Source organism: Myotis yumanensis, unplaced genomic scaffold (assembly GCF_028538775.1).
Source record: "Myotis yumanensis isolate MYYU_CA2020_CCGP unplaced genomic scaffold, mMyoYum1.0.hap1 SCAF_16, whole genome shotgun sequence".
Taxonomy (NCBI): domain Eukaryota; kingdom Metazoa; phylum Chordata; class Mammalia; order Chiroptera; family Vespertilionidae; genus Myotis; species Myotis yumanensis.
The window spans coordinates 5,820,269-5,846,113 of record NW_027223767.1 but is presented as its reverse complement, the minus strand read 5'-3'; the positions used below and the strand labels follow the sequence as shown (position 1 = coordinate 5,846,113).

At 50.5% G+C, this 25,845-nt stretch overlaps 1 protein-coding gene across 2 annotated transcripts in view; it reads right to left on the bottom strand.

The window, feature by feature from the left end:
• The window catches only part of PMP22 (peripheral myelin protein 22), a 28,413-nt gene extending 5,437 nt beyond the window's left edge, over window positions 1–22,976 (bottom strand). The window contains exons 1-4 of one of the 2 annotated variants that reach the window (XM_070393639.1): window positions 22,962–22,976; window positions 18,576–18,687; window positions 17,272–17,368; window positions 2,993–3,133 (exon numbers count right to left, since the gene is read on the bottom strand). In XM_070393639.1, coding sequence (XP_070249740.1) covers window positions 2,993–3,133; window positions 17,272–17,368; window positions 18,576–18,653 — 316 coding nt within the window. In that variant the 5' untranslated portion in view covers window positions 18,654–18,687; window positions 22,962–22,976. Of the gene's footprint in view, window positions 1–2,992; window positions 3,134–17,271; window positions 17,369–18,575; window positions 18,688–20,356; window positions 20,463–22,961 lie in introns of those variants that run through there. The other variant, XM_070393638.1, reaches the window with a different exon arrangement.
• Window positions 22,977–25,845: the final 2,869 nt, after the last annotated feature.

The window sequence follows — 25,845 nt, the reverse complement described above, 5'->3', positions numbered from 1 at the left end:
CTTAAAATGCTTTTGGTTTTGCCCTGACCGGTTTGGCTCAGTGGATAGAGCATCGGCCTGCGGACTCAGGGGTCCGAGGTTCGATTCCACTCAAGGGCATGTACCTTGGTTGCGGGCATATCCCCAGTGGGGAGTGTGCAGGAGGCAGCTGATCGATGTTTCTCTCTCATCGATGTTTCTAACTCTCTAGCCCTCTCTCTTCCCCTCTGTAAAGAATCAATAAAATACATTTTAAAAGAATGCTTTAGGCTTTGAGGATGCATCTGCCCTGCGTGGACCCTACCTACTGTGGCAGGAACACTTCGATTTACATTCCATGATTGCGGGGCTACTTGCTTCCCCCTCCCTCCCTCCTTTCCCCTTTTTGTGTTTGTCTGTTTTAGCTTTCCTGATCTGTTCCTCCACAGTAAGCTGTAACTCCTCAGGCTGTCCCCACTTCTCAACTCCAACTACCTTCCCTACTTTTCTCTCTGGTTGCTGGTTTCTAAATGGGATGTGAATCGGGAAACACACGTGACAACGTTAATTTAGAGTTGCCACACATTTAGAGTCAGGAAATCTGTCAAATCCCTAACCCGTTTAGTTCTCAATTTTAATGGAAAGACCCTACAGCAAGTTCAAATGCAACATTCCAGAGACCTGAGGTTCCTAGAAGACAAACTTCCAGGTCCTGTTGGCTGGAGTTAACAGTTAAGAACTGAGCATTCGTAGGACTTACAACTTACAACTTCTATTTTTGGCTCAACATTTCTAATTCAAGATATGGACAGCTAAACTGACAAACTCATAACTGAAAACCGGGTCTTGTGAGAGATAAGCAGCTAGATTTGAAAGGGATAGAGGAAGAACAACTTAGTGCTTTTAAATTCAGGGGTTTTTACAGAGTTCTAACAAGGCTTGCATTGGGTTCAGAGGTGAATCAAAGCAGTGAGAGAGTACGGACAGTAAATACGCATCGGAAGATTAGAAAACCTCAACTGCTAAGAGCTTTTTGCTGAATGAAATACTTTAAAACAGAGCAGGGCCAGCATTTGTGACTTCATGGTCATTAACTCTGGACTTATCAGGACGTGGTTGCAGAGGCATTGTTACAGGATTTAAAGCTGAGCTAGCTCAGTGGGAAAGGACAGGGCTGCCTGCTCTGAGGAGCCCCTGCAACAGCGACGGGCTTTTCTCAGTCAGTAGTTTCAGTCTAAGTAGTTCTGAAGGTGCAGGCTCTTACTCGTCACAGGTGCATGGGGCCTTAAGAATAGTAAATAATGCAAATTTTCCCTGAGCTTCCACTGTAAATCGGTCAATGAAAAATAATGCAGAAAGCAGAGTTTCTACCTTGGATTTTGTGTTCCTTGGAAATGGTGGTGTATTCTGCATCTCTCAATATAAAGAGGCACCTACCTGTATTCATCCCCGTGGTCTGAGGGAGTGGGAGCATTCAGGTTATTCTCCCCCAAGGCCAGCTTACTCATCAGTCAAGTAACAAGCTTGTGCAGATCAAATATAAATATTTCATGAAACTTCTGCTTCCTAGGTCTATATTACTTTATCTTGAGGACACATCCATTGCTACAATGAGTATAATCATCATTTGAATACCCATCACACTTAAATGGTGAACCAAAGAAATCCCAGAATACATTTTAGGCTTGTGTATCGCCTCTGGAAATGGAGTGAGTAATGATAACTCTGCTGCTAGCATGCCTACAGATGATCTTACTGCATAATTAGTAATTTCACGAAGCTGGCGACAATCCAGGAGCTTGGTTTGGTATAATAAAACTGTGCAAGTGCAAAGCACTATTTGGTTTTGAAACCCTAACACTGTGCATATTGAAACATTATATTTAAATATTTAATGGGAAGTGGATCTCCAGGTTACTTGCTTTTTCCAGTAACTCTCTGGCTTTTAGAAAAGGTCAACAATATTCAACCTCAGGCTGTGTCCGTCCATACAGCCCTGTGCAAGCCATTATATCCATCCATCCAGAATGCATGGGTTGTTTTCAACCCTCCACATGACTGCTTCTGAGCACAAGCTGGTGACTCAGCACCAGGGACATTCTGACAACCAACTAAAACAAGATGCCATTTGCCTACTCGGATGGCCAGAATCTAGAACATCTCTCAGCAGCCAGATGTACTCTGGTCCATATGGAGTCTGTGATTTAGTAACTTGGGCTATATAACCCGCCACATTTGTCTCTTACTCCTCTCAATGTCCCACTGAGTCAGTTGGCAGTCAATGGACAAAAGGCTGAATTAGTAGAGTAAGACACTGTTCAGAAAAGAGAGACAAAGTCAGAGGATTCGCCCTCTACACTAGAGGCCTCTAGGACTCTCGCATCATACAGCCTGTCCAATGGAGGGGCTTGAAAGCAGTTTAGGGAGGAGAGAAAGATCTATGTGCTGTCAGGGACCCCTGTTTGCGAAATGATGGTGGGTTATACAACGGTGACAAAATGAAGACACCTGAAATGACAACAGGAAATCAAGCCCAGGGGAACGGAGAAGCTGGAGTGCAGGAGAGCAGGAGTTTGTTAGCGTGGCTTCATCGCTGCAGAGTAAGAGACACACCCGAGAACGCCTTGGCTGTTCTCAACAGCGCGTCAGGGCCATTCTCTAGGCTGAGGCCGAATAGCTCCCTGGGGCATAACCTAATCTCTAGGAATCCATCTTCAGGACTGGCCTCTGCTCTACTGATACCCTCAGCATTGAACTCTGATCGTGGGTCCATATTGCAGCTTTCTTCCTGGTGACAGGAACCTTCCTTCCAGAACCCTAACTCCTATTTCCTATGCACACCATTCCATGATGAAGTGGGTAGTTCCCTGATTCTAAGATATATGCACAGGTGCACACACACACACGCACACATCTGTACTTTATGAAAACCATCCCATGAGCAGACTCAGGAAACATCAATCACTCCGGGGCCACACCCTCCTACTAAGTGATCAGGCCCAGCTCCTGCATGCACTTCATCATCACCACTTACCAGCAAGAATCTGGAAGATCCCAGTGAGGTAAAACCGGCCCCCTTTGGTGATGGTGAAGAGCTGGTAGAAGAACAGGAAGAGGGACAGCACACTGAAGATGATGGACAGGATCATGGTGGCCTGGACAGACTGCAGCCATTCTGGAGGGAAGAGACACGGGGTTAGCACCACCAGCATGGCCAAGGGAGGGCCTGGTCACGAGGAGCATGGGGCCTGGTGCACCATGACCCTTGAGAGCCACAGTCCTCCCGGGCTGCACAAGCCCTCTTTTATGAGCAAAATCGGACAATTCACTTTTGTCCTCTTAAAAGTCAATTGTGGACATTTCAGGAAAGGGCTGTAAGACAATATCTACAGTCCTACCACTAGCAGTTAAACTCAAATTAAAATGTATTAAGTTGCCTTCCAGTCTTTCTGCCAAATGTATTACTTACACATATATGTATGTGTTAAAGAGGGTCTGAGCCCCGCCCACTGACTTCTCTCTTCTCCACTTCAGAGGTTTCTGAAGGGCTTATTGGAATCCCTACATTACAAAAGTAGCTTAAAACCACTGTTCAAAATGTTAGCATCCCCCAAAGAATATAGATATCTTGGGGATGGATGGGAATAAGGAAATGGTAGAAAATTGGAAGAAAATGCTGATGGAGAAGAGCTATGAAGATCCATTTGCTCAGCCAAGCTGTATCTGTTCTTGGCCAATCTTGACCCTCATCATTAACCTCAGCGCAAAGCAGTTTGTGCTCAAATCATGTGTGCAGTGGTCATGGATTACACTCCCGCCTCTTTATGGAACCCCCTCGCCTTACATCAAATCTCCAGGCGTCCTTCTGAAATTCAGGCAAGAAAGAGTTCTGGAGTTCACCACCTACTGCAAATAATGTCATTTCAGCAACCGAGGAGGACTGGACACACCTGGGCTCTGCTCTCCAGAGGGAAACCCAGGGCATCCACTTAGCAGAGCTGCGCTGGGCCTCGCCCACCTGTCACCTGTGTCCTTCCTTCCAAGTGCCAAAGACGCGCCGGACAGCACTGCTCTAAACACGCAAACGCAACCGGAGGAGGCCCGGGGTTATCCTCTCTGCTCAGGAACCCGCTAGTGTGCAACGGCTCAGAAAAAGCACGTAGATGCGCAACACAGCACCCACTGCTATGAAATGTGGAGGGTTTATAATCCTAGCTGGATATAAACCTGGTTTAGGTTACAAGTCATAGCTCATGGTGAACTTTAAAGGTGCTGGGTAGATTAACTGTCACTGGAGCTTCCCATGAGATTTCTCAGACACAGGAGAGGCATTAGAGTTGGAAGGAACAGGAGAGGTCGACTACGTCAGCTCCTTTGTCCTGGAAGACAGAGGTGTCCAGGGACGTCTGGATGAGCCCATTGGCACAGCCAAACCCTGAGGGCCTGACTCCAGCGTGGTGTTCTTTTCACTGTGACAGAACATGTGCTTTTTTATTTTTTCAATTTCTTTATCAATTAAAGTAAGAAATTGATGTTGAATGGGTTCTGAGCCATCCTGGCTTCATTTTTCTATATCCCCAACGAAACGTTTGTCTCCAGCACAGTGGTTCTCCTGATGAACCATCGGCAATAAAGCTAATGTTGCCATCACATTATTATTTTTAAGTAAACCAATTACCCAGCACTCCAGTAGGTGAAGCTAGAAACCTAAAGCAATCTGAGACAAGATGCAGATCCACAACTAAAACAGCGCGACTCAGCTTTGCTGGGGGGGTGAGGAGGGGGTGTCCTCAACGCGCACCCACAGAAGGAGTGTGGCTGGTGCAGACCACATCCTGGGTTTTCCTCTCCATGTCTGAGATCTCACCTTAGTCTTTACCTCCACTGCCATGACAACGGGAACTTCTACCACACCTCATATGGAGTGAAAACTCAGAATCTCCTACATGGTTTTGTTAAATCTACATGAATAGGGAAGATCCCTTAGACTAAATAATGTAACTAAATCCTTCTTGAAACTTCGTTTACCAATAATTTGAACTTTAGTCCCATTTCCATTACAACTGAGATATTTTGTCAATAGTTGCTTCTCAACTCAGATCAGAATTAGTAGATCAGGAAGTTTTTATGCAATGAGCATTTGTTGAACACCTACTGTTTTGAGTCAGGCCCTTTGGTTGGTTAACGCCCTGAGGACTAAAGTTAAAGAGGAAGATTTTCAACTAGAATCACAATAAATAAAACACATACATAAAGATAGTAAGTCCAATTACATCATCAATTACAATATATGTGAATGGAGTCAAGTAACTCATACGATGTAGAATTTCATTTTGAACTACATCATTCTTATGTATACTTTTATATAAGAGGTACACCTAAATCAAATAAGAAAAAAATCAAAGATTTTTAAAAGAGGCACCAGGCAAATATTAACAAAAAGAAAGTAGGTAGCCCTAGTTGGTTTGGCTCAGTGGATAGAGCATCAGCCTGAGGACTAAAGAGTCTGGGGTTCAGGCCAAGGGCACATGCCTGTGTTGTGGGCTCTATCCCCATTGGGGGGTGTGCAGGAGGCAGCTGATCAATGATTCTCTCTCATCATTGATGTTTCTATCCCTCTCTTCCTCTCCCTTCCTCTCTGAAATCAATAAAAATACATTAAAAAAAGAATAAGGTGTACACACAACATGATGTCATTATGTAAATACACACCAAAAAACTACATGTGTATACATATGTACACATGCATGAATGTGTGTGTGTTCATTGGAAATGGAAGCAATGACTTGCTATACTCATATCAATGGTTACCCCAAGGAACTGGAGCTAGAATGAAGGACAAATTGGGTCAGAAGGCCTTCATTTGACCTATATCATTTGATTTATTTTTAATAAGGAGATTATTTTCATGTAATACGTAAACAATTAGAACCAATTTAAAAGATGACACAGTAAAGGAGACATGGCAGTCAGTAAGAAGTGAGAATTCCCAAACTCAAAGCGCTAGTGGAGCCCTGGGCAGGACTGGGTCCCCCTGCGAGGAGTGAAGGGACTTTCCTTTCCTCAGCCGCTGGCCATTCAAGCTGCTGATGGGCAGAGGGGGAAACAGAGACCAGGAGGAAGCGCTGGGTAAAGATCCCAAAGCCCAGTTGGTACTGTCCCGAAGAGAAGCCCTCGATGCCCTGAGGTGATTCCGAGGTCCATAAGACTTTGCTCCACAGCCTGAACCACTCGTGGGAACTGGCCCAGACCAACGTGGCAGCGATGAAGAGCTGACGCCACACGCTCCAGGCACGCAGGTGCCTGGTCCCAGTTGAGGATATGGGAGCCCCGACTCTCCCTGGCGGTCACGCGCTCTGGTTAGAACAGGGATGGCTCTGTTACCTAGTTCTGCTGACCACATTTTTAATTTGCAGGCTACCATGTACCAACCTCTGCAATAGCTCAACAGATCAGATGTACGGAAGATAATTATTAGTTGGATGCAATGGAACAGCTGCCAATGGCAAATCTGTTTTATACGGAGCAAACCTACTGTGAGGCCAGTTGCAGGGGGCAGACACCTACCCAAGCCCCGGGATAAGTTCGCAGTCACTACCAGAGACATAGCCAGTGCCCACTGCCCTCCTCCCGGCCTCCCAGGGCCTCATAAACATGGTGGCATTCCCAGTGGCAGCCTTTTTATCTACATCCTTGGTGCTGAGCACAGGAATGAAAAGCCCTAAAACTCTTAGCAGACCTACTGTTCTAATGCGAGGGCCAGGTGAAAGGGCTACTTACAGCCTTTGGACATGGGCCGTGGCTGCAGGCAGACCCAGATCCCCAGGAGATACGGGGAAGGGTGAGTGGCTCTATGATCAAAGCTCACTTCAAGGTCAGATTCCTGCCGCCGGCAGCTAAGCAATGAAGGAAGTGCATCTGCCCCCTCAGCTGTATTCTTAGCCTGGGCCCTGCAGACCAGTAAGTTAAGGGCCCAGAAAGGATGAAGCAATTTTGTTTTATTTGTTTATTTTTTTATCCTTACCCGAGGATATGTTTATTGATTTTAAAGAGAGAGAGAGAGAGAATCATCGATGTGAGACAGAAACATGGATCGGTTGTTTCTCATACGCGCCCTGACCCAGGATTGAACCCACAACCTGGATACGTGCCCTGACCAGAAATGGAACCCACAGCCTTTTGGTGCATTGGATGGCACTCCAACCAACTGAGCCACCAGTCAGGGTAGACGAAGCACCTTTAAATGTGCATTCACCTGGGTCCTCCTGCACTCTCACTGCCAGCACGGAGCCACCCCCTCTTGTCCCAACTGCCCTCCAGTCCCCTTCTGGTCAATTCAGAAAAGCTCTCTGACTCAATCAGGAGAACAGTTAGAACATAAATTGAAGAGGCCACGGGAGAAACAAGCTGTGAGGAAAGAGGCCATCGGAGGGGACGAACCCAGCTGCCAGAGGCAGGACCACACAGCTGCACGATGCTTGGCTGCTCTCAAAGGCAGGGGGCTCACAAGGCTGGACCGCCACCCTCACACCTCCCAGCCCACAGCCCTCACACAAGTCTCCATTTTCCTTACTTCTTGGAGACAATGTCATTCCAGAAATAGTTGACTTGCTAAGAGGCCTCCATCCTAAACAATGTGGCCTTTGCGCTTGGCTTCGCCCACCCGCTGGAACATGTGGGGCCCAGCAGGTCCTCCCCCAGGAGTTCAGCCCCCCTCCCCCAATCCAGATCAGCTGCTGGCTTTGAAATAGGGTTCAGACCTCCAGCCAGCTTTGCTGCGGCCCCTGCAAATGGTGAGCCCCCGTGGAAAGCTACGTGGGCCTTCAGCCCACAGACGTGGACCCGGAGCTCAGAGCGAGGAGGAAGCCACATGAGCACGGGGCATGTTAACTAGGGCAGACCCTACGGCTGGCAGCTAGTGAGCACAAACTGCTCAGGCAGGGGTTTCGCTAAACCTGACACAACCATTCAATTAACTGCACTCCCAGGTAGGAGGCTCCCTGGAACAAAGTAGGCACACTAACTCTTTTCCAGCGTCTAATTTATATCTGTGGTTTGACACCAATAGTCTTGTTCTGCTAACAAGTCCTTGGACTTGGAAAGAAAACACAATACAGCCACTGAGGTACCTGAAGTACCTGAAAGTCAAGGCCCCTTCTACTCCCTGGTTGGAAAATTCTAGTTGCCAAAGAATTGTGGTGGGAAGACTTACCCACCAGTGGATTAAAAAAAAAAAAAATTGAGGGTCAAGTATATTAGCCTCCCTCCTTGGACATGACAATGAACAATGGCATGTAAAGCAGTGTTGGGGGAGGGACTGCTTAACTTTCAAATTTTAGTTATCAGGGAATTTTTTTTAAGAATAGCTCACTTGGAAATGCTGGGTTTGGCCATTGAAAATGATGGCAAGGAGGAGAAAGACACTTTTCATTGCCTGACGATGAGAGGTTTTAATGGAGAATGTACTTAGAGAATGACTGAGTCCTTTTCAAGATCTTTGGGTTTAAAAGGCATTCTCCATGTAAAAATAATCTAAGCTCCCTCTCCTTTTTAGTCCTAAAGTATAAAAAAGGGCCAAGCATTGTGCACTTAAGAACTAGACCCAATATGGCCCCTGCCCACGTCACAATGTACCACTGACATGCTCGTCCCCCCACACACCCTGCTCTCCTCTGCACGCCTCCTCCAGTTTCCCTCAGTGTCCAAGGCTCAGCTCAAAGGCTGCCCCACTCAGGATCCCCCCACGTCACCACTGCATTCTGCATGTGATGTGGCACCCACTCCAGGTCCTCCTCCTCCGGGCCCACTCCATCAGGCAGCCAGGGCCCTGCCCCAGCTTCCAGTGGGTAGAGCAAAAAAGCAAGGACTCCTGATGCCCAGGCTCCTGGGTTTTCCAGGACAACACACTGGGGGTGCTGAGAAGTGCAACAATCTGTCTGAAAACAAATGCATAAATGATGCTACTGCCTTTCCTTGCATTTAGAATCCACAAAAGACAGAGAGGGCGGGGGAGGGGGGTACAGCAGAGGGAAAGAGATTCCTGGGATCCTCTAGGCATCCACAAGCCAACCCCCATCCAGCCTCAGAGCAGAAGCTGCCTGGGATGGGAGGAGATCCTCACACAGCGGGGACTCTGAGGCATCTCCCCAGCACCAGAGAGTCCCTGCCAGAGGGAGGCATCATCTAGAGCAGTGGTTCTCAACCTGTGGGTCGCGACCCCTTTGGCGGTCGAATGACCCTTTCACAGGGGTCGCCTAAGACCATCCTGCATATCAGATATTTACATGACGATTCATAACAGTAGCAACATTACAGTTATGAAGTAGCAACGAAAATAATTTTATGGTTGGGTCACAACATGAGGAACTGTATTTAAAGGGCCAGAAGGTTGAGAACCACTGATCCAGAGAAAGGAAGACCCCAGGAGATAAAACTGTGGTCTCCAAATAATTGAAGATACAGTCCAGGGACCCTAAAGAGGTTTAGACTCATTAAGGACAAGCCCTGCAACTGAGTAAAACCCAAGCCTAGCACATCACGCATGAACGGAGACCACCAGAAACGGATGGACAACCAAGTAATTTCTTAATTGACACATGGCATGGCATTCCTCCCACATCACCGCCACATCTTCCCAATCTCGTCTGCCAACCCCTTCCTGGACCCCATTCTCTCTGCCCCTCCTCTCCTGTTCTCCCCGGTAACTTTATTCCGCACATGACGGGGAACACCCATGTGGACGAAGAGCCCCCGCACCTGAATGTCCAGCCCGGACCTCTGCCCCGAGCTAAGGACGTCCAAATCCAAGTGCTCTGCTCACATTCCACACGGTCTGCATATCAGCCAGAAGGAGCTTTTGAAACTCAATCACATCCCGCCACTGTTCCTTTTAAAGCCCTTCAGAGTCCGGCTGTGCTCAGTACCGCGGGCTGTGAAGCCCCAGCGACTGGCCCTCTCGCCCCTTCCTCCACCAGCACACGCAGCTGCCGGCCAGCCCATCACTGGTGGACACATCCCCCCTTCTTGCCCAGGCCCTGGCCCTTCCCAGGACCTCCTGCCCTTTCCCTCTGTGTCCTTCAGGGGACTGTCCCCTCTGGCTTTTAAGTCTCGATCCACAGGACCAGGAGAGGAGGAGCTTTCTCCCCAGGCGCGGCTTTCTATTTCACACCCGCTCTGTCTCCTGCAGAGCACTCGCACCATCACAGTCACTTACTTCTCTGTCTCCCCCAACTAACGTGAGCTCCCCAAGAACAGGGTCTTTCGGCTCTGTGTGCCCAGTTCAAGGAGTAAGTGGGGAGGCCACACTGTCAGCTCTTCAAAGGAAAGGGGCTCTCCTGACAGGTAGTGAGTTCCCCGTCACTGGTAGGATGAACAGCTCAGGCAAATGGCAGAGGGGTCTGAGCTGGGTGGGACAGGGCGAAGGGATGGGCCCCGTGACCTCCCGGGGCCGTGCCAACGCTGGGCATCTGTGTGCCAACGACTGCCCACTCGGAGGCTTCCTCCCAGGCACCGTCTCTCACCGAAAATCAACACCCGCCACCTCAGGCCGCATCCCGGCCAATCCCTGCTCCTGAAATAGTACAAGGGGTGCTTTCTGGACTCTGGTGAAATCCTAGGCATGCAATCTGAATTTTTTAAAAAGCAAACTCTGTGAGAACATTCCAAATTAGCTCCTGGCTGCTGGCACCTGAGGAGAAACGGGGAGGGTGGGAACGTCAGCATGATGACGCCACATCCCACCCCTGGGCCTCCGCTGCCGGCTCCGGCAGCCCACAAGGGCCTGTAAAATTACTTGGACAGAGGTTGTGGGTTGGCCCAGGGAGCCACAAAGATGTTAAATTGCCAAACATGGACCCATAAATGCAGAGGGCCTCCATGTTTGCTAAACTCTGACCAAAAGCTGAGCCACAGACGAGGAAATGGTCGCATGCCCTTGCCGGAAGGACAAGGCCACTAGCGGGGTGAGCGAGAGGACGCCGGGCTGTGGACACGGACCCCAGGAGACCACTGCGCGCTGGCGGGGGAGCTCCGACGCTGGCGAGATTTGTTTTCCTAATTTTCCATCCGAAGCACTGGACCACTGCTGCCCACAACTGCTGAGCGCCAGGAGCTTGTCACTGTCGCTTAGAAAGGAAGGAGACACGGGGGCCCATTCTCCTGGCTTCTGATCCTGGCCCAGCCCACACTCTGGGGCAGAGCAGAGCTGCCTGGAGTCACTGGGAAAAGGGGTGCATGTGTGCGGCTGCCTTTGTACACAAGAGGTGGCAAGGGACAGGGACCCCCTGGAGGAAGGCCCAATGCTTTCCTTCATATTTTGTGTTGAGCACAGGCCTCCTCTTTAAAAAAGAAAATGCTTCAAGAATGAATACACTTCATGTGCCCTACAACACGGTATGAAAAAGTTTAACTCTCTTCTGAGGCAAGAGGTTCCTTGGAAAGTGGGGACAGGGGATGGAAGGCGGGTTTTACTGAAGACAAGCTCTGCCTGCGTCCTGCCTCCATGTGATCCTCCGGCACTGATGAAGGCAGGCCAGGGGCAGGCCAGGTCAGGGGCAGGCATGGCCAAGGCTGTGCCTTGCAGTCCCAGAACCGGGAGCCAGACTCTAGCCCCCCAGCCCTTGCTGCCACACACCAGGTCCACATGGCCAAAGACAGAGTGGGAGAGCACTCGTGCATACCTGGGACTTAAAATCTGGATAATTCTGAGATTTCGAAACAAAAAGCATTAGTTCACTCAATGCTAGACAAATGCGTCACTAACCTCTGGCCAGTAAATTTTAAACTCACCTGTGGTATGAGGACCCCAGGAAGATGGGCACCTTCAGGACTTGGGGGGGAAGCTTGGCGCACCCCCATCCCAGGCCCCAGCCACAGCTGCTCAGGTCTTATCAGTTTGAAAACCAGGGCTCCAGGGACTGGCCTCATCTGTCTCTAGATGGCGGCCCACTGTGCACACGCTACCAAACAGGCCCGCTCGCCATGCCCTGCACGCCACTTCTTCATCAAGGCAGAGAGAACCTGTCTGTTATTCAATGCTAATTTCCTAACATAAAATATTGTCCTCAGTTATTTTCTGATGATGAAATGAAAGGTCTAGAAATGAGTAAGGCAGCAGAGGAAAGGAAAACCACAAAGCTGACAAGGATCCGTGACCTGCAGTAATCACAGAACCGGACTGAAACAGCACAGGGAGTTTAACACTGACTGGCCTTGCCCTGACGAGGGAACTAATGTTTTTGTTTCATGATTCCACTTTGTAAGATTCCTGACACATTCTGCCTTATAAATGTTCTGGACTGTTATTCTAAGTTGGAATAAAACAGACATTGATAGAACACATACACGACAGAGCAGGTCACATGAAATCAGAAATGGATCCATATGCACCAGACTCCTGAGTTGGGTCTAAGGACCTAGGGCAGTGATGGCGCACCTTTTGAGCTTGGCCTGTTAGCATTTTGAAAAACCCCAACTTAACTCTGGCGCTGTGTCACATATAGAATTTTTTTGATATTTGCAACCATAGTAAAACAAAGACTTATATTTTTGATATTTATTTTATATATTTAAATGCCATTTAACAAAGAAAAATCAACCAAAAAAATGAGTTCACACCTCTGACATGTGTGTCATAGGTTCGCCATCCCTGACCTAGGGGCTGCCCCGCTCCCCTTCTCCTCGCTCTGTTCCTGCCATTCTGCCTCTGTTCCTCAACCCTGCCAGACTCCTTCCCTCCCAGAGACCTTGCCCTTGATGGTCCCTCCTCCTGGAACTTCTCTGAGATAGATGTCCATATGCATATGGCCGACTCCTGGTTGTCCTCAAGGGGTCACTCCTCCAGGAGGCCCCCTCTCCATCCACTCCGCCTGACCACATTACCCTCTCTCATTCTCTCTGTAGTTCCTACCAGTGTCCACAATGACCCATGTTTGTCTACTGTTTCACCCAGGAAAACATAAGTTCTTACTCTTGTATCCTCAGTGTCTATAATGGTACCTGTGCATGGTAGGCACTCAATGAGTAGTTCTGAATGAAAGAACAGAGGAAGGGGCTCCTGAGGAGGGAAGTTCATGATCAAGGACCTAAGAGAAGGCTGAAATTCCAGGGGGAATGGAGGGAAGACAGACGGCGAGCTTTCATGGGAAACAGGAACAGGTCAGGTTTCTATAGGCCTTGGCACCGACTGTCACCGGGAGGTTAGGACCAATAAGGGGCCTCTGACTGGTTTTAATTCAAGAATACTAGGATGATGTTTGATCTTAAATCACCCTGGATTCAATATGAAAAATGAGTGACAAGAGAGCAAGAAAGGTTAGGAGTTCAGTGGCTGCGACAGCAACTCTGACAAGTGAGGGGGCCACACACAGGGGAGATGAGTGGCCGTGGCTCCTATGATGACTGAGAACAGAGACAGGAGGCGCGTCAAGGCGGATTCTGTGCTCCGCTTGCTGGCAGTGGGGCAGCATCCACCCAAATACTAGACACTGTCAAAGGGTAAATGGGGTGGAGGACGGTGAACACTGCCTGGCGGGGCTGCTGCTAAGACCGCCCATGGAGCTGCCTAGTAGGTAGCTGGGTATGAGGGTCTGGGATTCAGGAGACAGGTCTGGACTGGAAGGAAACAAAGGTTCAAAAGACACCATGAATAAGACTGCGTTAATGACCAGGGAGGTGAGAGAGAGGGAAGTGGAAGGATCCTGCGTTCCTGATATGGGTCCTGTGGGAAGGGGGTGCTCCTGATGAAGCCCCCGAGGTAGTAGAGATGGACATTTGAAGAATCCCACATCTGCTCTGAAACTGCCTGGGTCCAGCAGAGCCTCTGTGCAAAAGGCTGAGTGGCTATGGAGAGGGGCAGGCAAAGCCAGGGAGGGAAGTGTTCCCAGCCGGCTGACTGGGAGGTGCTGGCTAGTAAATGTGTTTGAATTGAGAAGTCATGCCTCTCCCAAGGCCAAATGACTACATTCTCAGCCTCCCTTATCTAGGTGTGGCTGCATGACTAAGTTCCAATAAAGATAGAAACAAGTATGTGAACTATGTGGGGACGTTTCAGTAAAAGGGAAGGGGACACATCCTCCTCCTCCTCCTCCTTCCTCCAGCCTATTGCGTGAAACATGGATGAAATGGCTGGAGCACTAGCAGCCTGTAGATCCATGAGGATGAGGGCCAAATCCAGAAGGTGGCAAAGAAATAAGCAAGAAAGTGCCCGACAACTGCAAGAAACTGCCATACCTCTTGGGATTGCCTACTTTCAGACTTTTTTTTAAAAGAGAGAGGAAAACGCTATCTCAGTTAAGCCACTGTCCTTTGAACCCGTTCTGTTGTATGCTGTGGATCCTATCCTGAAGGGAACATGAGCCAGCTGGTTAATTGCTTTCCCCTGGCTTTAGGTCGTGTCCTTGCCTTGATAGGGAATATCCTCCTCTTTGCCCGTATTTATTTAAATCCTGCCCATGCTTTGGAGGATGGATCAAGTTCCACCTCCCACAGGAGACTTCACTTCCACTTCCTCCCTGAACCCTGGCACTGCCTGCCAACCCCTACTCCTTGGGCATCTGGCCTAAGCTGCCTTCACAGTGGTTCATCCCTCCACCCTGACCTCCTGACTCCTCGAAGAGGCTTGGGACCATCAAGGACATAGGCCTTAGATTCCCTGGACCCAAGAGGCATTCATTCACTGCAAGGTCACCATGAATATGCCCCCAATAAGCCTCTCTCACCTCTACCTGCAGTGAGGGGCAGGGTGGGGTCAGAAAGTATGTCAATAAATTCTAAAAGTGGAAAAACAGGCAGGAGTGAGGGCAGTTTGTAAGATATCTAAAACTACTTCTAATATGCAGAGGCAACTTGGGGGAAAGATCTGATATGCCTCCTTCAAACTATATAACACAGATGTTTGACTGCCATACAGTTAACCCACCAAGAGGCATGATTCATATAAAAAACAAAATGAATGGCAACCCTGAGAGGGTAGTGCTGTAGCCCCACACACATAAAAATGAGCCCCTTCAGAAAAAGTAAAAAGTCATGTTAACCAATGTATTTCAGCACAACATATTCTGCATAAATTGTTATCAGTAACAAATTACTTTTGATTTGAGTGAAATCAAAATTATGTTCCAAACATTCTAAGAGCAAGTTCAGACCCAAATGATATAGTTCATTTGTGAAAACAGCTTAATTTTTAAAAAATTATATACTTTATTGCCTTACTGTCTGCCACAGAGATTGTTAAAATCAATCGAAAAAGCAGCAAGGGCCCAGAGAATTCAGCCCCGTCAGAGCTGGATTTGTCACACAAGCTCACCAGTCAGGGAGCTGTCACCAGAGACAATGACTGGGGAAGCTGAAATGAAGACTCCCGGTGCAGTGGATCAGCCCAGGTCCGAATAACAGGGTCTGTTTAAGGGCGTGTCCAGATTTCCTCCAAATGCCCAGTGAGAGGTGAGAATGCGGAGAAGCCACGCTCCCGGACTACACGGAAACCCCAAAGTCAGCATAAACACGCGCAAACCCCAGGGGTCATACATAAACCCCGCAGGGTGCGCTTGGCACCGAAGGGCCATTCAGAGAGAAGTTTTCTGGTTGAAATGACAGTGCCTCTCTGAGACCGGCATCTAGCGTGGAACAACAGCCATTTAAAACTGCAGCTGAGGCCAAGTGCAGGGCAATAACAGGCCAGGAGGCTAACATCGCTGTCCTTCCTGCAGACGGTGTGAGCAGTTTACATAGCCGCTCCTCCACCGCCTCACTTCTGTTGAAACCCAGCTGGTTTCACCATGCCTGCCCAAACTGCCTCCTTCCGGGCCTCAGAGTACAGAATTCCATGCCAACCCCGCATGGCCAGATGCCACTTGGGACCTGTGCTTGGGGTCACCGCCTGGCCCCAGGGAAAGCCTGCCTTCTGGACTGAGTCACCGCTGTGACCACCAGGTGTCAGTGGCGAGCGAGGAGACTCCCTTCCTGAGTTCTCAGGGCACTTCAGCTGACCCTGGAGCCGGTGACACCCCCGCAGTGGCCCTGGGGACAAGCAGCACTATCTCAGATTCTCAGGCACGTAGGAGCACTTCATTTACTTGCAACTCACCATGCAACCTCACTGCGCAACTTCTAGGATGGTTTTAATTCAATATCCTTCAGACACTGAGACAAAAGGTTAAGGACTGCCCACTTCAGCAAGGACTGGGGCCTTGCTTTTCTTCCCCCAGGAAAGTGGAGAACAAAGCAGGGTTTCTACTCCTTGCAAGCTCTCCCCATAGAAACCACCAAGTGACTATTCTAGCAGTTTCACTGTATACTGAGGCCCCAGATGTTTAGTTTGTGATGCTTCAGCGGCAGCTTGGGTGCTACTGAGTGTGGAGCATAGGAGGTTAAACCCGGCAAAGAAACTGGCTACTTCACCGCCGGCTCTGATGAGCTGAATCTAAACTGGTTTCTTCCGTCGGGTATAACGTCTTCAACAGAAATACTGGCTTTGTGAGTCACAATGAAACCGGCATATTATTGGTCTTTTAAACCCAGGGTGTCAGCAAAGCAGGGTCATACCTATATCTACTTCCCTCTGTAGACGATGACACTTCCTGTGGAACACAAGGGTATGCCGAGCCAGGCTCACTGTATCCTCAACAGCAAGCTCCTTCCAGGGTCCACGTAGCCACTAAACATCACCCAGACACCAAAAAGAATGCATCTATTCCCCCTCAGCCTTTCCACATCCGGACACATGCCCCTGCTGAGCACTGCCCCCTCCAAGGACCTGAGAAATCTGGCAGGTTCTTCCACTGCCATTATCCCCTTAACTTCAATCTCAGTGAGCCTGATTCCCAGTATCTCACAAGCCAGGATGCTGAGAACAGAGGAGAAACACAAACTCCCAGATGAAGGACCCTTCCGAGTTCAGCTGAGACTTTTGCAAACAGCTTCAAGACCCCATCTTGCATAAAGAAACACTCAAATGTTTATATACTAAAGGGCCTCACTGAGTCCCTTGGAAAGACAGTTTTATAACTGAGGGACCAGAGCTGGCCCAACTATCCTTGGGACGATCTTTATTCACAAGGAGCATTACAATTAATGATGAGGGGGAGCTCAAGGGCATTCTGTGGGTACAGAGCATGTACAACGATAGCCAGGACAGTAGCTTAGCCAGGGAAGCGACTGCCCCTCTCCTTTTGTCTTAATTCATGGCCCCCTATCACATTCCACCCAACCCCAGCAACAACTTTTGAGCCTGTGTCTCCCCAAAACAAGGGCTTCCAGGTCTGAACAAAGAAACGTGCTACAGACAGGCTTGCGGGAGCAAAATGCCATTCTTACCGTTTGTTGATGACAAGACACAGACGCGAGTGTTGCCCCCAGGCATGCTACAGTTCTGCCAGAGGTCCATCATGTGTCCGTCGCTCATGAACCATTGCTAGAAAGAACCGGACATCCTAAATCAGGCGAGGCAGTGAGGAGTGACAGAAAGGGGAGGGAGAAGACCCTGGGAGAGCAAAGAGGTGCTTCATCAACCTGCCCCCTGGCCTGCCCTTGCCCTGCCCGGTGCTGCCCAGCCAGAACCACTGCCATGCTGGTGAGGAGAGTGGTGCTGGTCTGGCTCAGACACTGTCAGGGGGAAGGCCAGGGTTGGCCAGTGAAAAGCACTTTGTAAATGGGAAAGCAGCACACACATAAGTCATGATGTGCAGAGCTGTGTACTGTGGTGGAAGGAGCCCGGGCTCAACCCGGGACCATCTACCTCCAAGCCTCCTCCCCACTTGGACCTTCTGCTGCTTCCTTATTTATAACTCCTGCCAATCTGACAAGACTATCAGGAACAATTAACATGTTTTAAAATGCTTATAAACGATAAACCCGAATGCTTATAAAATTCACAAATCCGGAACATAATTAATTCTCAACCTTTGAAACAGACAAGAAGATCCTGCCTGGGACCTGCCTTATATGAAGATGTGAGAGCCAGAGCACCTCGCTGCCGGGGGCCAGGGTTCACCTTCCCAGCCAGGAAATGAGTTTAGAATCTCATCTACTTGCTGCTCAATGGTTTTGTAACTCAAGTTGCCCTGATGTCCTGTTCAGACAGGGGCACTTTTCCTAAGAAGGTGCTATGTTCACGTCATAAAGCAGACCTGGGACTGTGAACTCTTTTTTAAAAAAGCCAATTTTAACTTCCCAATTTTAAGTCCTAACGGGTGTTTTGCGAATGAAGCTGCCCATCTGACCTATGACATTTGGGAAAAAAAGGAAACCTTCATAACTATTCCACTTTCTCAACAAACCTGCATCAGGAAAAAAAGCTAAACAACTTTACCAAGTAAAAGTCTGGGGATCTGGATCTGCCCTGAGAGAGGCCTGGCAGCTAACCTAGTCCAGTGTTTGCTTCCTTCCTACCCCTTCATCTGCTCTGGTTTTCTCAAAACAACCCAAAAGGCGCAGGTTGCCAGAAACTGCAAAACGCTAGGGCACTTCTGGGACTTTTTGTTGCAAATAATCAAGTAGTCCTGAACTAGGGGGGCCGGGAGGGGGAGCACAGGTGGAGTCCTGGCCTCAGGAGACCCTAGCTTTGGGTGAGGACTGGATGCCCGCAGCCCCTGCCGCTGGCCCGCCCGCCGGGCACTCACGCTGACGATCGTGGAGACGAACAGCAGCACCAGCACTGCGACGTGGAGGACAATGATACCCAGCAGCAGGAGGAGCATTTTGGCGGCAAGTTGTGATCAGCGGAGTTTCTGCCTGCGGGAGAGAGCACAAGCTGGACGTGAGGCCGAGCCGACTGGCCCCAGCGAGCTCCTGCGAGGGCGGGAGGGGTGCGAGGGAGGTTCCCGGCCGCGGAATGCCGGGCCTGGCTCTGCGCCCGCGCCGCCTCCCCGATGGGGGCCCTGCACGCCCGGCGGCCGCCGAGAGGGGGCAGCAGCGGACCGTAGGATGTCCGCCCAACCTCAGCAGGGAGGGGGTCCCCCTACCCGAGAACATCTTCTGCTTTTGGAAAAAACATGTGCTAAGTCAGTCCAGGAGGAGAAGTTTTTCCAAAATGACGAGCAGAGGCCAGAGCCCGCCTCCACCCACCACCCCGGCGCCTCCCGGAGTAGCCTGGCTTGGGGACGGGGTCAGAAAGGGGAGAGCAACGCTCCCTTGTGGAGTGAAGGTGGGGGCGAGGGGCTAGGCGCCCAGATTTCTGAGAGAGGCCGCGGGGCAGCAGGGGCAGGCTGGGCGGGAGAGCGCCTGGCAGGGAGTCGGTTTCCCAGATCCCGGCGCGCTCCGCATTCCGTTGGTCTCCAAGTTTCCACTCAGTTCTGCCAGCGCCCGGAGCCATCCTGGCCCCAGCTCAGCAGCCGGAGACACTGGCGGTTCGGGGAGAGGCGCAGGGTGGCGGGGGGAGGGAAGAAAGGCGGAGCGAGGCCCGGACCCGGCGCTTCCCGCCGGCCGCGCGCGCCCCCTCCCACCCCGCAGCCCCGGGGCGGGGCCTCCCACCCGGCGGGCGCCCTGCAGGCCCGCCCTGCAGCCCCTCGGGGCCCTAAGCGCGCGGAGCAGGGACTCCCGCAGACCTGGGACTGTGAAACCTTTTCTGAAAAAGCCAATGTTAGTTAACTTCCCAATTTTAAATCCTGAAGGGTGTTTTGTGAACTAAGCCGCCCATGTAATGGAGCGGAGCAAATGTCGGTGGGAAGCAGAGGCGGAGGGGAAAGGGTCCAGTCCCAGAAGAAGGGCAGCGGCCATGGCGCGGTACGGTCCTCGCCCCTCATTTTAGGAACGTTGGGGAACTAAAGACGGGGTGACCTGTTAGAGGATGGGTAAAGTTGGGAGACCCGTTGAATCTTTGGGGACCATTTCAGGACGGAGTCATGGGCCAGGGAGATGTTTCATAACTCGGTTTTAAAGCACCCAATCCCAGGCCCCTTCGTTACCCTCCATAAGCAACACCCTGAAAGAAATCCAGGGTTGTACAGGGAGAAATCAGCAATTTTCTGAGGTCTCCCAGAAGGTTTAAATAAATCCAGTGGCTCCTAGGGCCGGGAGGGGCAAGAGGAGGAGGATCAGCATACAGCTAGAAAGCGGGGAACCACAGCACCCCGGGATGTCCACCGCAGGCACTGCCTTGTCAATGAGTCCCGAGTAGGCTCCTTTCCAGGGAGGCGAAAACTGCTCCGCCCCTGCCCCATATCCCGACCCCAACATCCGCGCCCCTTAGGTTTACAGATCAGCCGCACCCCACTCTGTACCCTTAAAAACCCCGTAGGAACCGCAAGGGACAGACCCTGGTCTGCCTGCCCACGCCCGATACGGGAAGCTCAGGGACCTGGCCAGCCGAAGCCTGCGCGGGCTCCGCGCTCTCTGGCACCATCGACGGAAGATGCCCACGTTTCTCCTCCGTCTCCTCCACTTTCCCGACCTAAGCACTTACAGCCCAAAGGGATAGCGGTCCCTGATCCTCAGAGCGGCCTCAGGCCCGGACTCGCTGAGTTCTCCGCCGGCTGCAGGCGTCCCCAAAGACAGCTGCTCTGCGGGCTTCGCGCGCCGAGCAGGGGCGGGCGGGAGGCTCCCGGCCTTCCCTTTAACGGGAACAACGCCCTGTCTGCGTCGCCGCAGTGGGGTGTGTCCCTGGGTCAGCGTGTGCGGGAGGGCGGGACTCGGGGAGGAGAAAGGGCAGAAAGTGGCGGGTGGGGGCAAGAGACAGTTATTCGCCTTCAGGGCGCCTCGGGAGAAAGTCAATCACTGCAAAACCGCTGCGACTTTTAAGGGAAACTCGGAGACCGCGGAGCTTTCTCCCCTCCGCTTCCCCTCACGCAGCCGAGTTCATGGAAACCGAGCGCTGACCAATAACGTGGCCCCTCCTCCCCCTCAGCCCACGTGGGAAAAGCCAGCCGGAGTTCGCCCCCGCGGGTGCCCAGCGCTGGGCTCCAGAGCCTCACTCCCGCAGGCTGAGTTCACGTAGGGACCGAGGCTGGATGACTCTCGGGGACGCGGGGAGGGTGCGGGGAGGGCGGCTGACACTTCAGCATTGGGAGATGCCCCAATCCTCTCCGTTCCTGGCGCACCCGGCCTGCTCTGTGGTCTTAGCAGGCACCTCTGCACCGCGCTCCCCAGCTGTCCGTGTCTGCATGCAGGCCGCGCTAGGATTGGAATGGACCGATCTAGCGGGCCCGCTTGGATGAGAGGGGCTGAGGGAAAGTCCTGGCAACTATGAGACAGCCTGTCCCGGGGTCCAGCCCTCCCTATCCTGGGCAAACCAGAACACAACCGGGTATGCTCCAAGCGAAGTTTGCCTGGCTTGGCTCCCAGGCTCGGCTGGCATCCCTGCCACGGGGTGGGGAGTTGGCCATTTGAGGTGGGGGAAGAGCAGCCAGGGAAATCAGCTGATTCATAGCTGCCTGAACTTGGTCCACCTAGCGTCACAGGGAGAGACTAGCCCTTCCGGGCGGGCGTGGCAAAGATGCGCTCAAATAGACACTCCTGCAGGCCAGCCAGCCTTGGTGTATGAAGGGAGAGCCCCAGTGTGAATGTTAAGCGCCTTTGCCTAAGAGTGCAGTACACACACACACACACACACACACACACACACCTACCTGCTAGTGAACGGTCATAAAATCTCATCACTTTAAATGATTCAAATCATTCCACATTACTTTACTATTTGAAAGTAGCTGTTTATTGTAGCTAATCGTATATGCATTTTAATATTTAAGTGAAAATAAGTTATTTGAAAAATTCTTCAATGATCTTTTAAAAATTGTTATATTATTAGATTTTTTAAAAAGAATCATAGTAAAAATTGTATCCAATGTCCATCATATAGCAGGCACTTTAGCAGGACTTTCCACAAGGTCTGTGAGAGGTGGTATGGTCCAATGGTTAGGCACTATGGCTCTGGGCTCAGCCACACCTGATTACCCTGCTTTCTCAGGGTGCATGAATTTGGGGAGTTAACTGAAGTGCACTGAGCATCTGTTTGCTCTCTGCAAACAGGACTAATAATGCCTATTTTAAAACATCTGAAGCAGCGAGCATAGTAACTAAAACATAAGGGCCCAGTGCCCAGCACATTGTCACCATTCTTATTATGACATCACATGTAACCCTCACAACAAGTTCAGGGGCAAGCCTCACTGCCCTGAACTAAAATAGCTCTTAACTCCCATCCGCCGAAAACGCATATGCAAGGAGAATGACTAACTAGAGAAAAAGAAGGTTTTTTTTTTCTGCCCGGGGCATTTTACCGTCAGGCTTGCCCTAGGAGTCATTGCTTTGCTTTATGCCACTTAGACTTTTATTTACTAGTAATTTATTATTTAACCAACATTTATGTGATCACTGTGTACCCAGTACAATTCTAAGTACTTTACAAATATTAGTGTATTTAACTCAGGATTTTTTTCTCTTCCCTTTCCCCACAAGCAAACTGTTACATGAAATATGCACCTAGAAAAAGTAGACATTGTAAGGCACAGCTCAGACCTTCCTTTCTTTTGAACCCAATATTTGAATCAGTGCCAGGTCGCAGCCAAGCTGTGGGCTGCGGAACTTGAACCCAGCCCCCCTCACAGCCTCTCCTGTCTTCTGCCTACTGGGCTCCCAGTGGTGGAGGAGGCTCAGTGCAGGGTGAGCGAGCTCTGCCACACCCAGGGCGGGCCAGGGCTCAGCTACAGGTGGAAGCTTCTCTCCGACCTGCTTACCAATGCCAGATCACCTGCCAGTGTCTAGGCAGAGCTGGTTCCCATCAGGAAAGACCACCTGGCCCCCCCTGCTCCCTTCAAACCAGATGTAGTGGGCTTTCTACTAGTAGATGCCCCAGGAGGGTCGTTCTCACCACCCCAGCCAGAGTGCATGTCCAGCTCTTAACCTAGGATTAAAAAATTATCTGACTCCCCAGTCAATTCCAACACACCCGCAGTCCCCACTGCAATCCTTTCCGTTTGTGTTCTGCAGGGACTGGGGGATTAGGCAGCAAACACTCTGTAAAGCAGAATAAGTACACGCCACCCAGAGACACAGTTTGCAATAAAACTCACCGGGACAAACAGTATAACCCCTTCCTCCACGCGGCTTTCTTTGCAGTCAAATGCAAAGGGTGCAGAGGCAAGGCCCTACCGCAGGGCAGGAGAGAGGCCTGCAGCTGGCAGACCAAGTCCGCTGCTTCTGACCAGGCTCCCAAGATGCTCCCTGGTGGTGTTCCCTGTCACTGAGAGCCAAGCCAGGCGTCCTTCCAGTTATTCAGGGGCTGGTCCAATGCTGGGATATGTCATGGTGGCCTGAGAGCATCTCAGCCTCTACTATTTAAAGAGACAGTGCCCAGCTTTGTGCGCTTTGCAGAACACGGTGATCCCAAGAGGCCCTGCAGGGCGTGCAGAACCTGAAATCAACAAGATGAGCTCTTTGTACGCCTGAAACCTGGGATTCCAAGGCTATTCTCACCGGAAGTGCCAGCTTGTGTAATAGCTAAAAGGTCTCCTGGGTTTTCAGTGCCCACCCCCACCTCCCAGTGAATCCTATAAAGACGAAATGTACTGTGTGAAGGCTCTATGTCCAAAGTGTTATATGCGTGCAAACAGATTTCATTTTTAATCAACAATATCATTTTAAGGAGCTGAGACATTGCACAGATCACCTCTCATAGCATCACCTCAGGGAACCAAATGTCTCAATGTCATTCATTATAAAGTGTTGACCTTCAGGGAGGGAAGTAAGAGATCAACCGAAGGACTTGTATGCACCCATATAACCATAACTAATGGACATAAGACACTGGGGGGTAAGGGAGGGCAGGGGCTTGTCAAGGGCGGGGGGAAAAAAGGACACTTATGTAATACCCTTTGTAATACTTTAAGCGAAAAATAAAAAAAAAAAAGTAAAAAAAAAAAAAGTGTTGACCTTCATGAGATAATTCAAGAAAAAAAAAAAAAACCTCTATTGAAAGCATTCTAAGCTGTCAGGATCTCTGTGGCTTATCTACCTTTGAGCTCTCAGAAGAGCCCTTCATCTCTTGCAAGGTCTCCTCGTTGGAAACTCCAGGACAAGAGGAGTTGGTTTTATTGAATGAGTTTTCTGGCAATTTCCCCACTTTTTTTTTTTTTAAGGATATGTTTTATTGGTCTTTTTGTTTGTTTGTTTAGAGAGAGGAAGGGGAAGAGAGAGAGGGACAGAGACAGAGTCAGAGAATATGACCCACATGGGGGTCAAACTGCTGCCTAGTTATGTACCCTGACTGGGAATCAAACCCCACAACTCTTTGGTGTATGGGATGATGTGTCAACCAATTGAACCACCCGGCCAGGGCTCCCCATCTCTTAAGTTAGGGACTCGGAGTCTGGAGCACCCCACAGAGTTTGGGGAAGTGCTCTCAGCACAGATACTTTGTGTGTTGGATTGTGCAGTGGGTCGGGGTTGGGGGGGAGGGGGACAAGTTGCCCTCTCCCCTGTTCTGCTCCCAGCCTGCATTTCCAGTCTCAAGGAAATAAGGTAGCCTTTTCCTTTGGGCAACTCATCTTTGTTTTTCCCAGCAGTGGTTCCCAGTCCTGAATTCTCCCGGTTTCCCTCCAACTGCCTTCTGCTGTGGAGCACCATTGGAGGCAAGGCCCAGTGTGGGCCACAGTGTTCTGCAAGTTATAGTTCACAGTCCTGCCAGGCAGATCAGGGTGTGTGTGTGTGTGTGTGTGTGTGAGAGAGAGAGAGAGAGAGAGATAGAGAGAGCGCTCTCAATCCCTCCTGGGGGGACCTGTGAGCATGGTTTTCAGGCCTCCCAGACAGCCCCCTTCCTAGGGTGCCTTCCACAGTGAGACTCTGAAGGCTGCTGACCTTCAGGCTGGGATTAAGCCTGGGGACCTCTGAAAGGATGCTCTGCTCAGAGCAAGAAGCACCTGCGTTTTGCTTCTGAGGAGGTAGAGCCAGTCTGGTCAGCTCCTCATGCTTCCAGGGTTCCAGGTTTCAGGACCTGCTCTCCTGGCCTTGGGTCTCCTTTGCTGCCCCATCTCCTGCAGTGAAGCCCTGGAGAGCCTGCTGGCCTGGGCTGTGACCTGTGAGACATGCCCTGAGGCTGCAAGGCACCAGCGCTGGTTTCTGGTCACTGCGGCACTCCACGGCCCATCCACCTGGTCCGGCGCCCTGTCTTCACCCACGCAGGCCAGACTGCCTCCCCACAGTCAACCGAGGAAGAGCCTTCCTGGTCCTCCGGGGACCCGCACCCAAGGCATCCGCGTTGAGCAATGTGCCTGTCCTCATGGTCATGGAGAATATCCCACTTGCCATAATAATGAATAGGCTATTTACCAAATCACACTTATCATTATTTCCCCATCTTCTAGATGGGGAAAGTGAGAATTAGGCAAATGTTTGAGGAAAGCGAGACTGGCGAATCTCCACACCCAAGCTTTTCCGCCACACATGCTACTTCAGCTTGTTAGCGACAAATCACCCCGAAGTCAGTGCTGAAACTAATAGCAACCACAGTGGCTCACAGCTACCTGGGACTTACCATGTGCCAGGCACCCTGCTGAGCCTCTTGCATGAATCCAATAATTTGATCCTTATAACAACCTCATGAAATACCCCACCACCCTGTTTTATACCAGGGGAAACTGAACACAGCATGGCAGCAAGTGAGTTTCTCAAGACAAAGGAATGACAGATTGGAACCAGGCATCTGTGAAGTTTTGCAGCCTGCCATGCAGTCATAGCTCATCCATACCCTTTTCATGCTGCTGCCACAGACACTGTACAGTCTAATTTCCTTTTTACCAAAGATCCAGACACATTACACCTACTTATAGATTCACGTTTCTTTTTCTGTTAATAAACCAAGAAAGTGTTCCAACCCCACCACCACCAACTGCATCAGTCCTGTGAGTCCCCGTGGACGCATCCTGCCTCATCCTGCCTCAGGAGGCCTCTGTGCCCCTC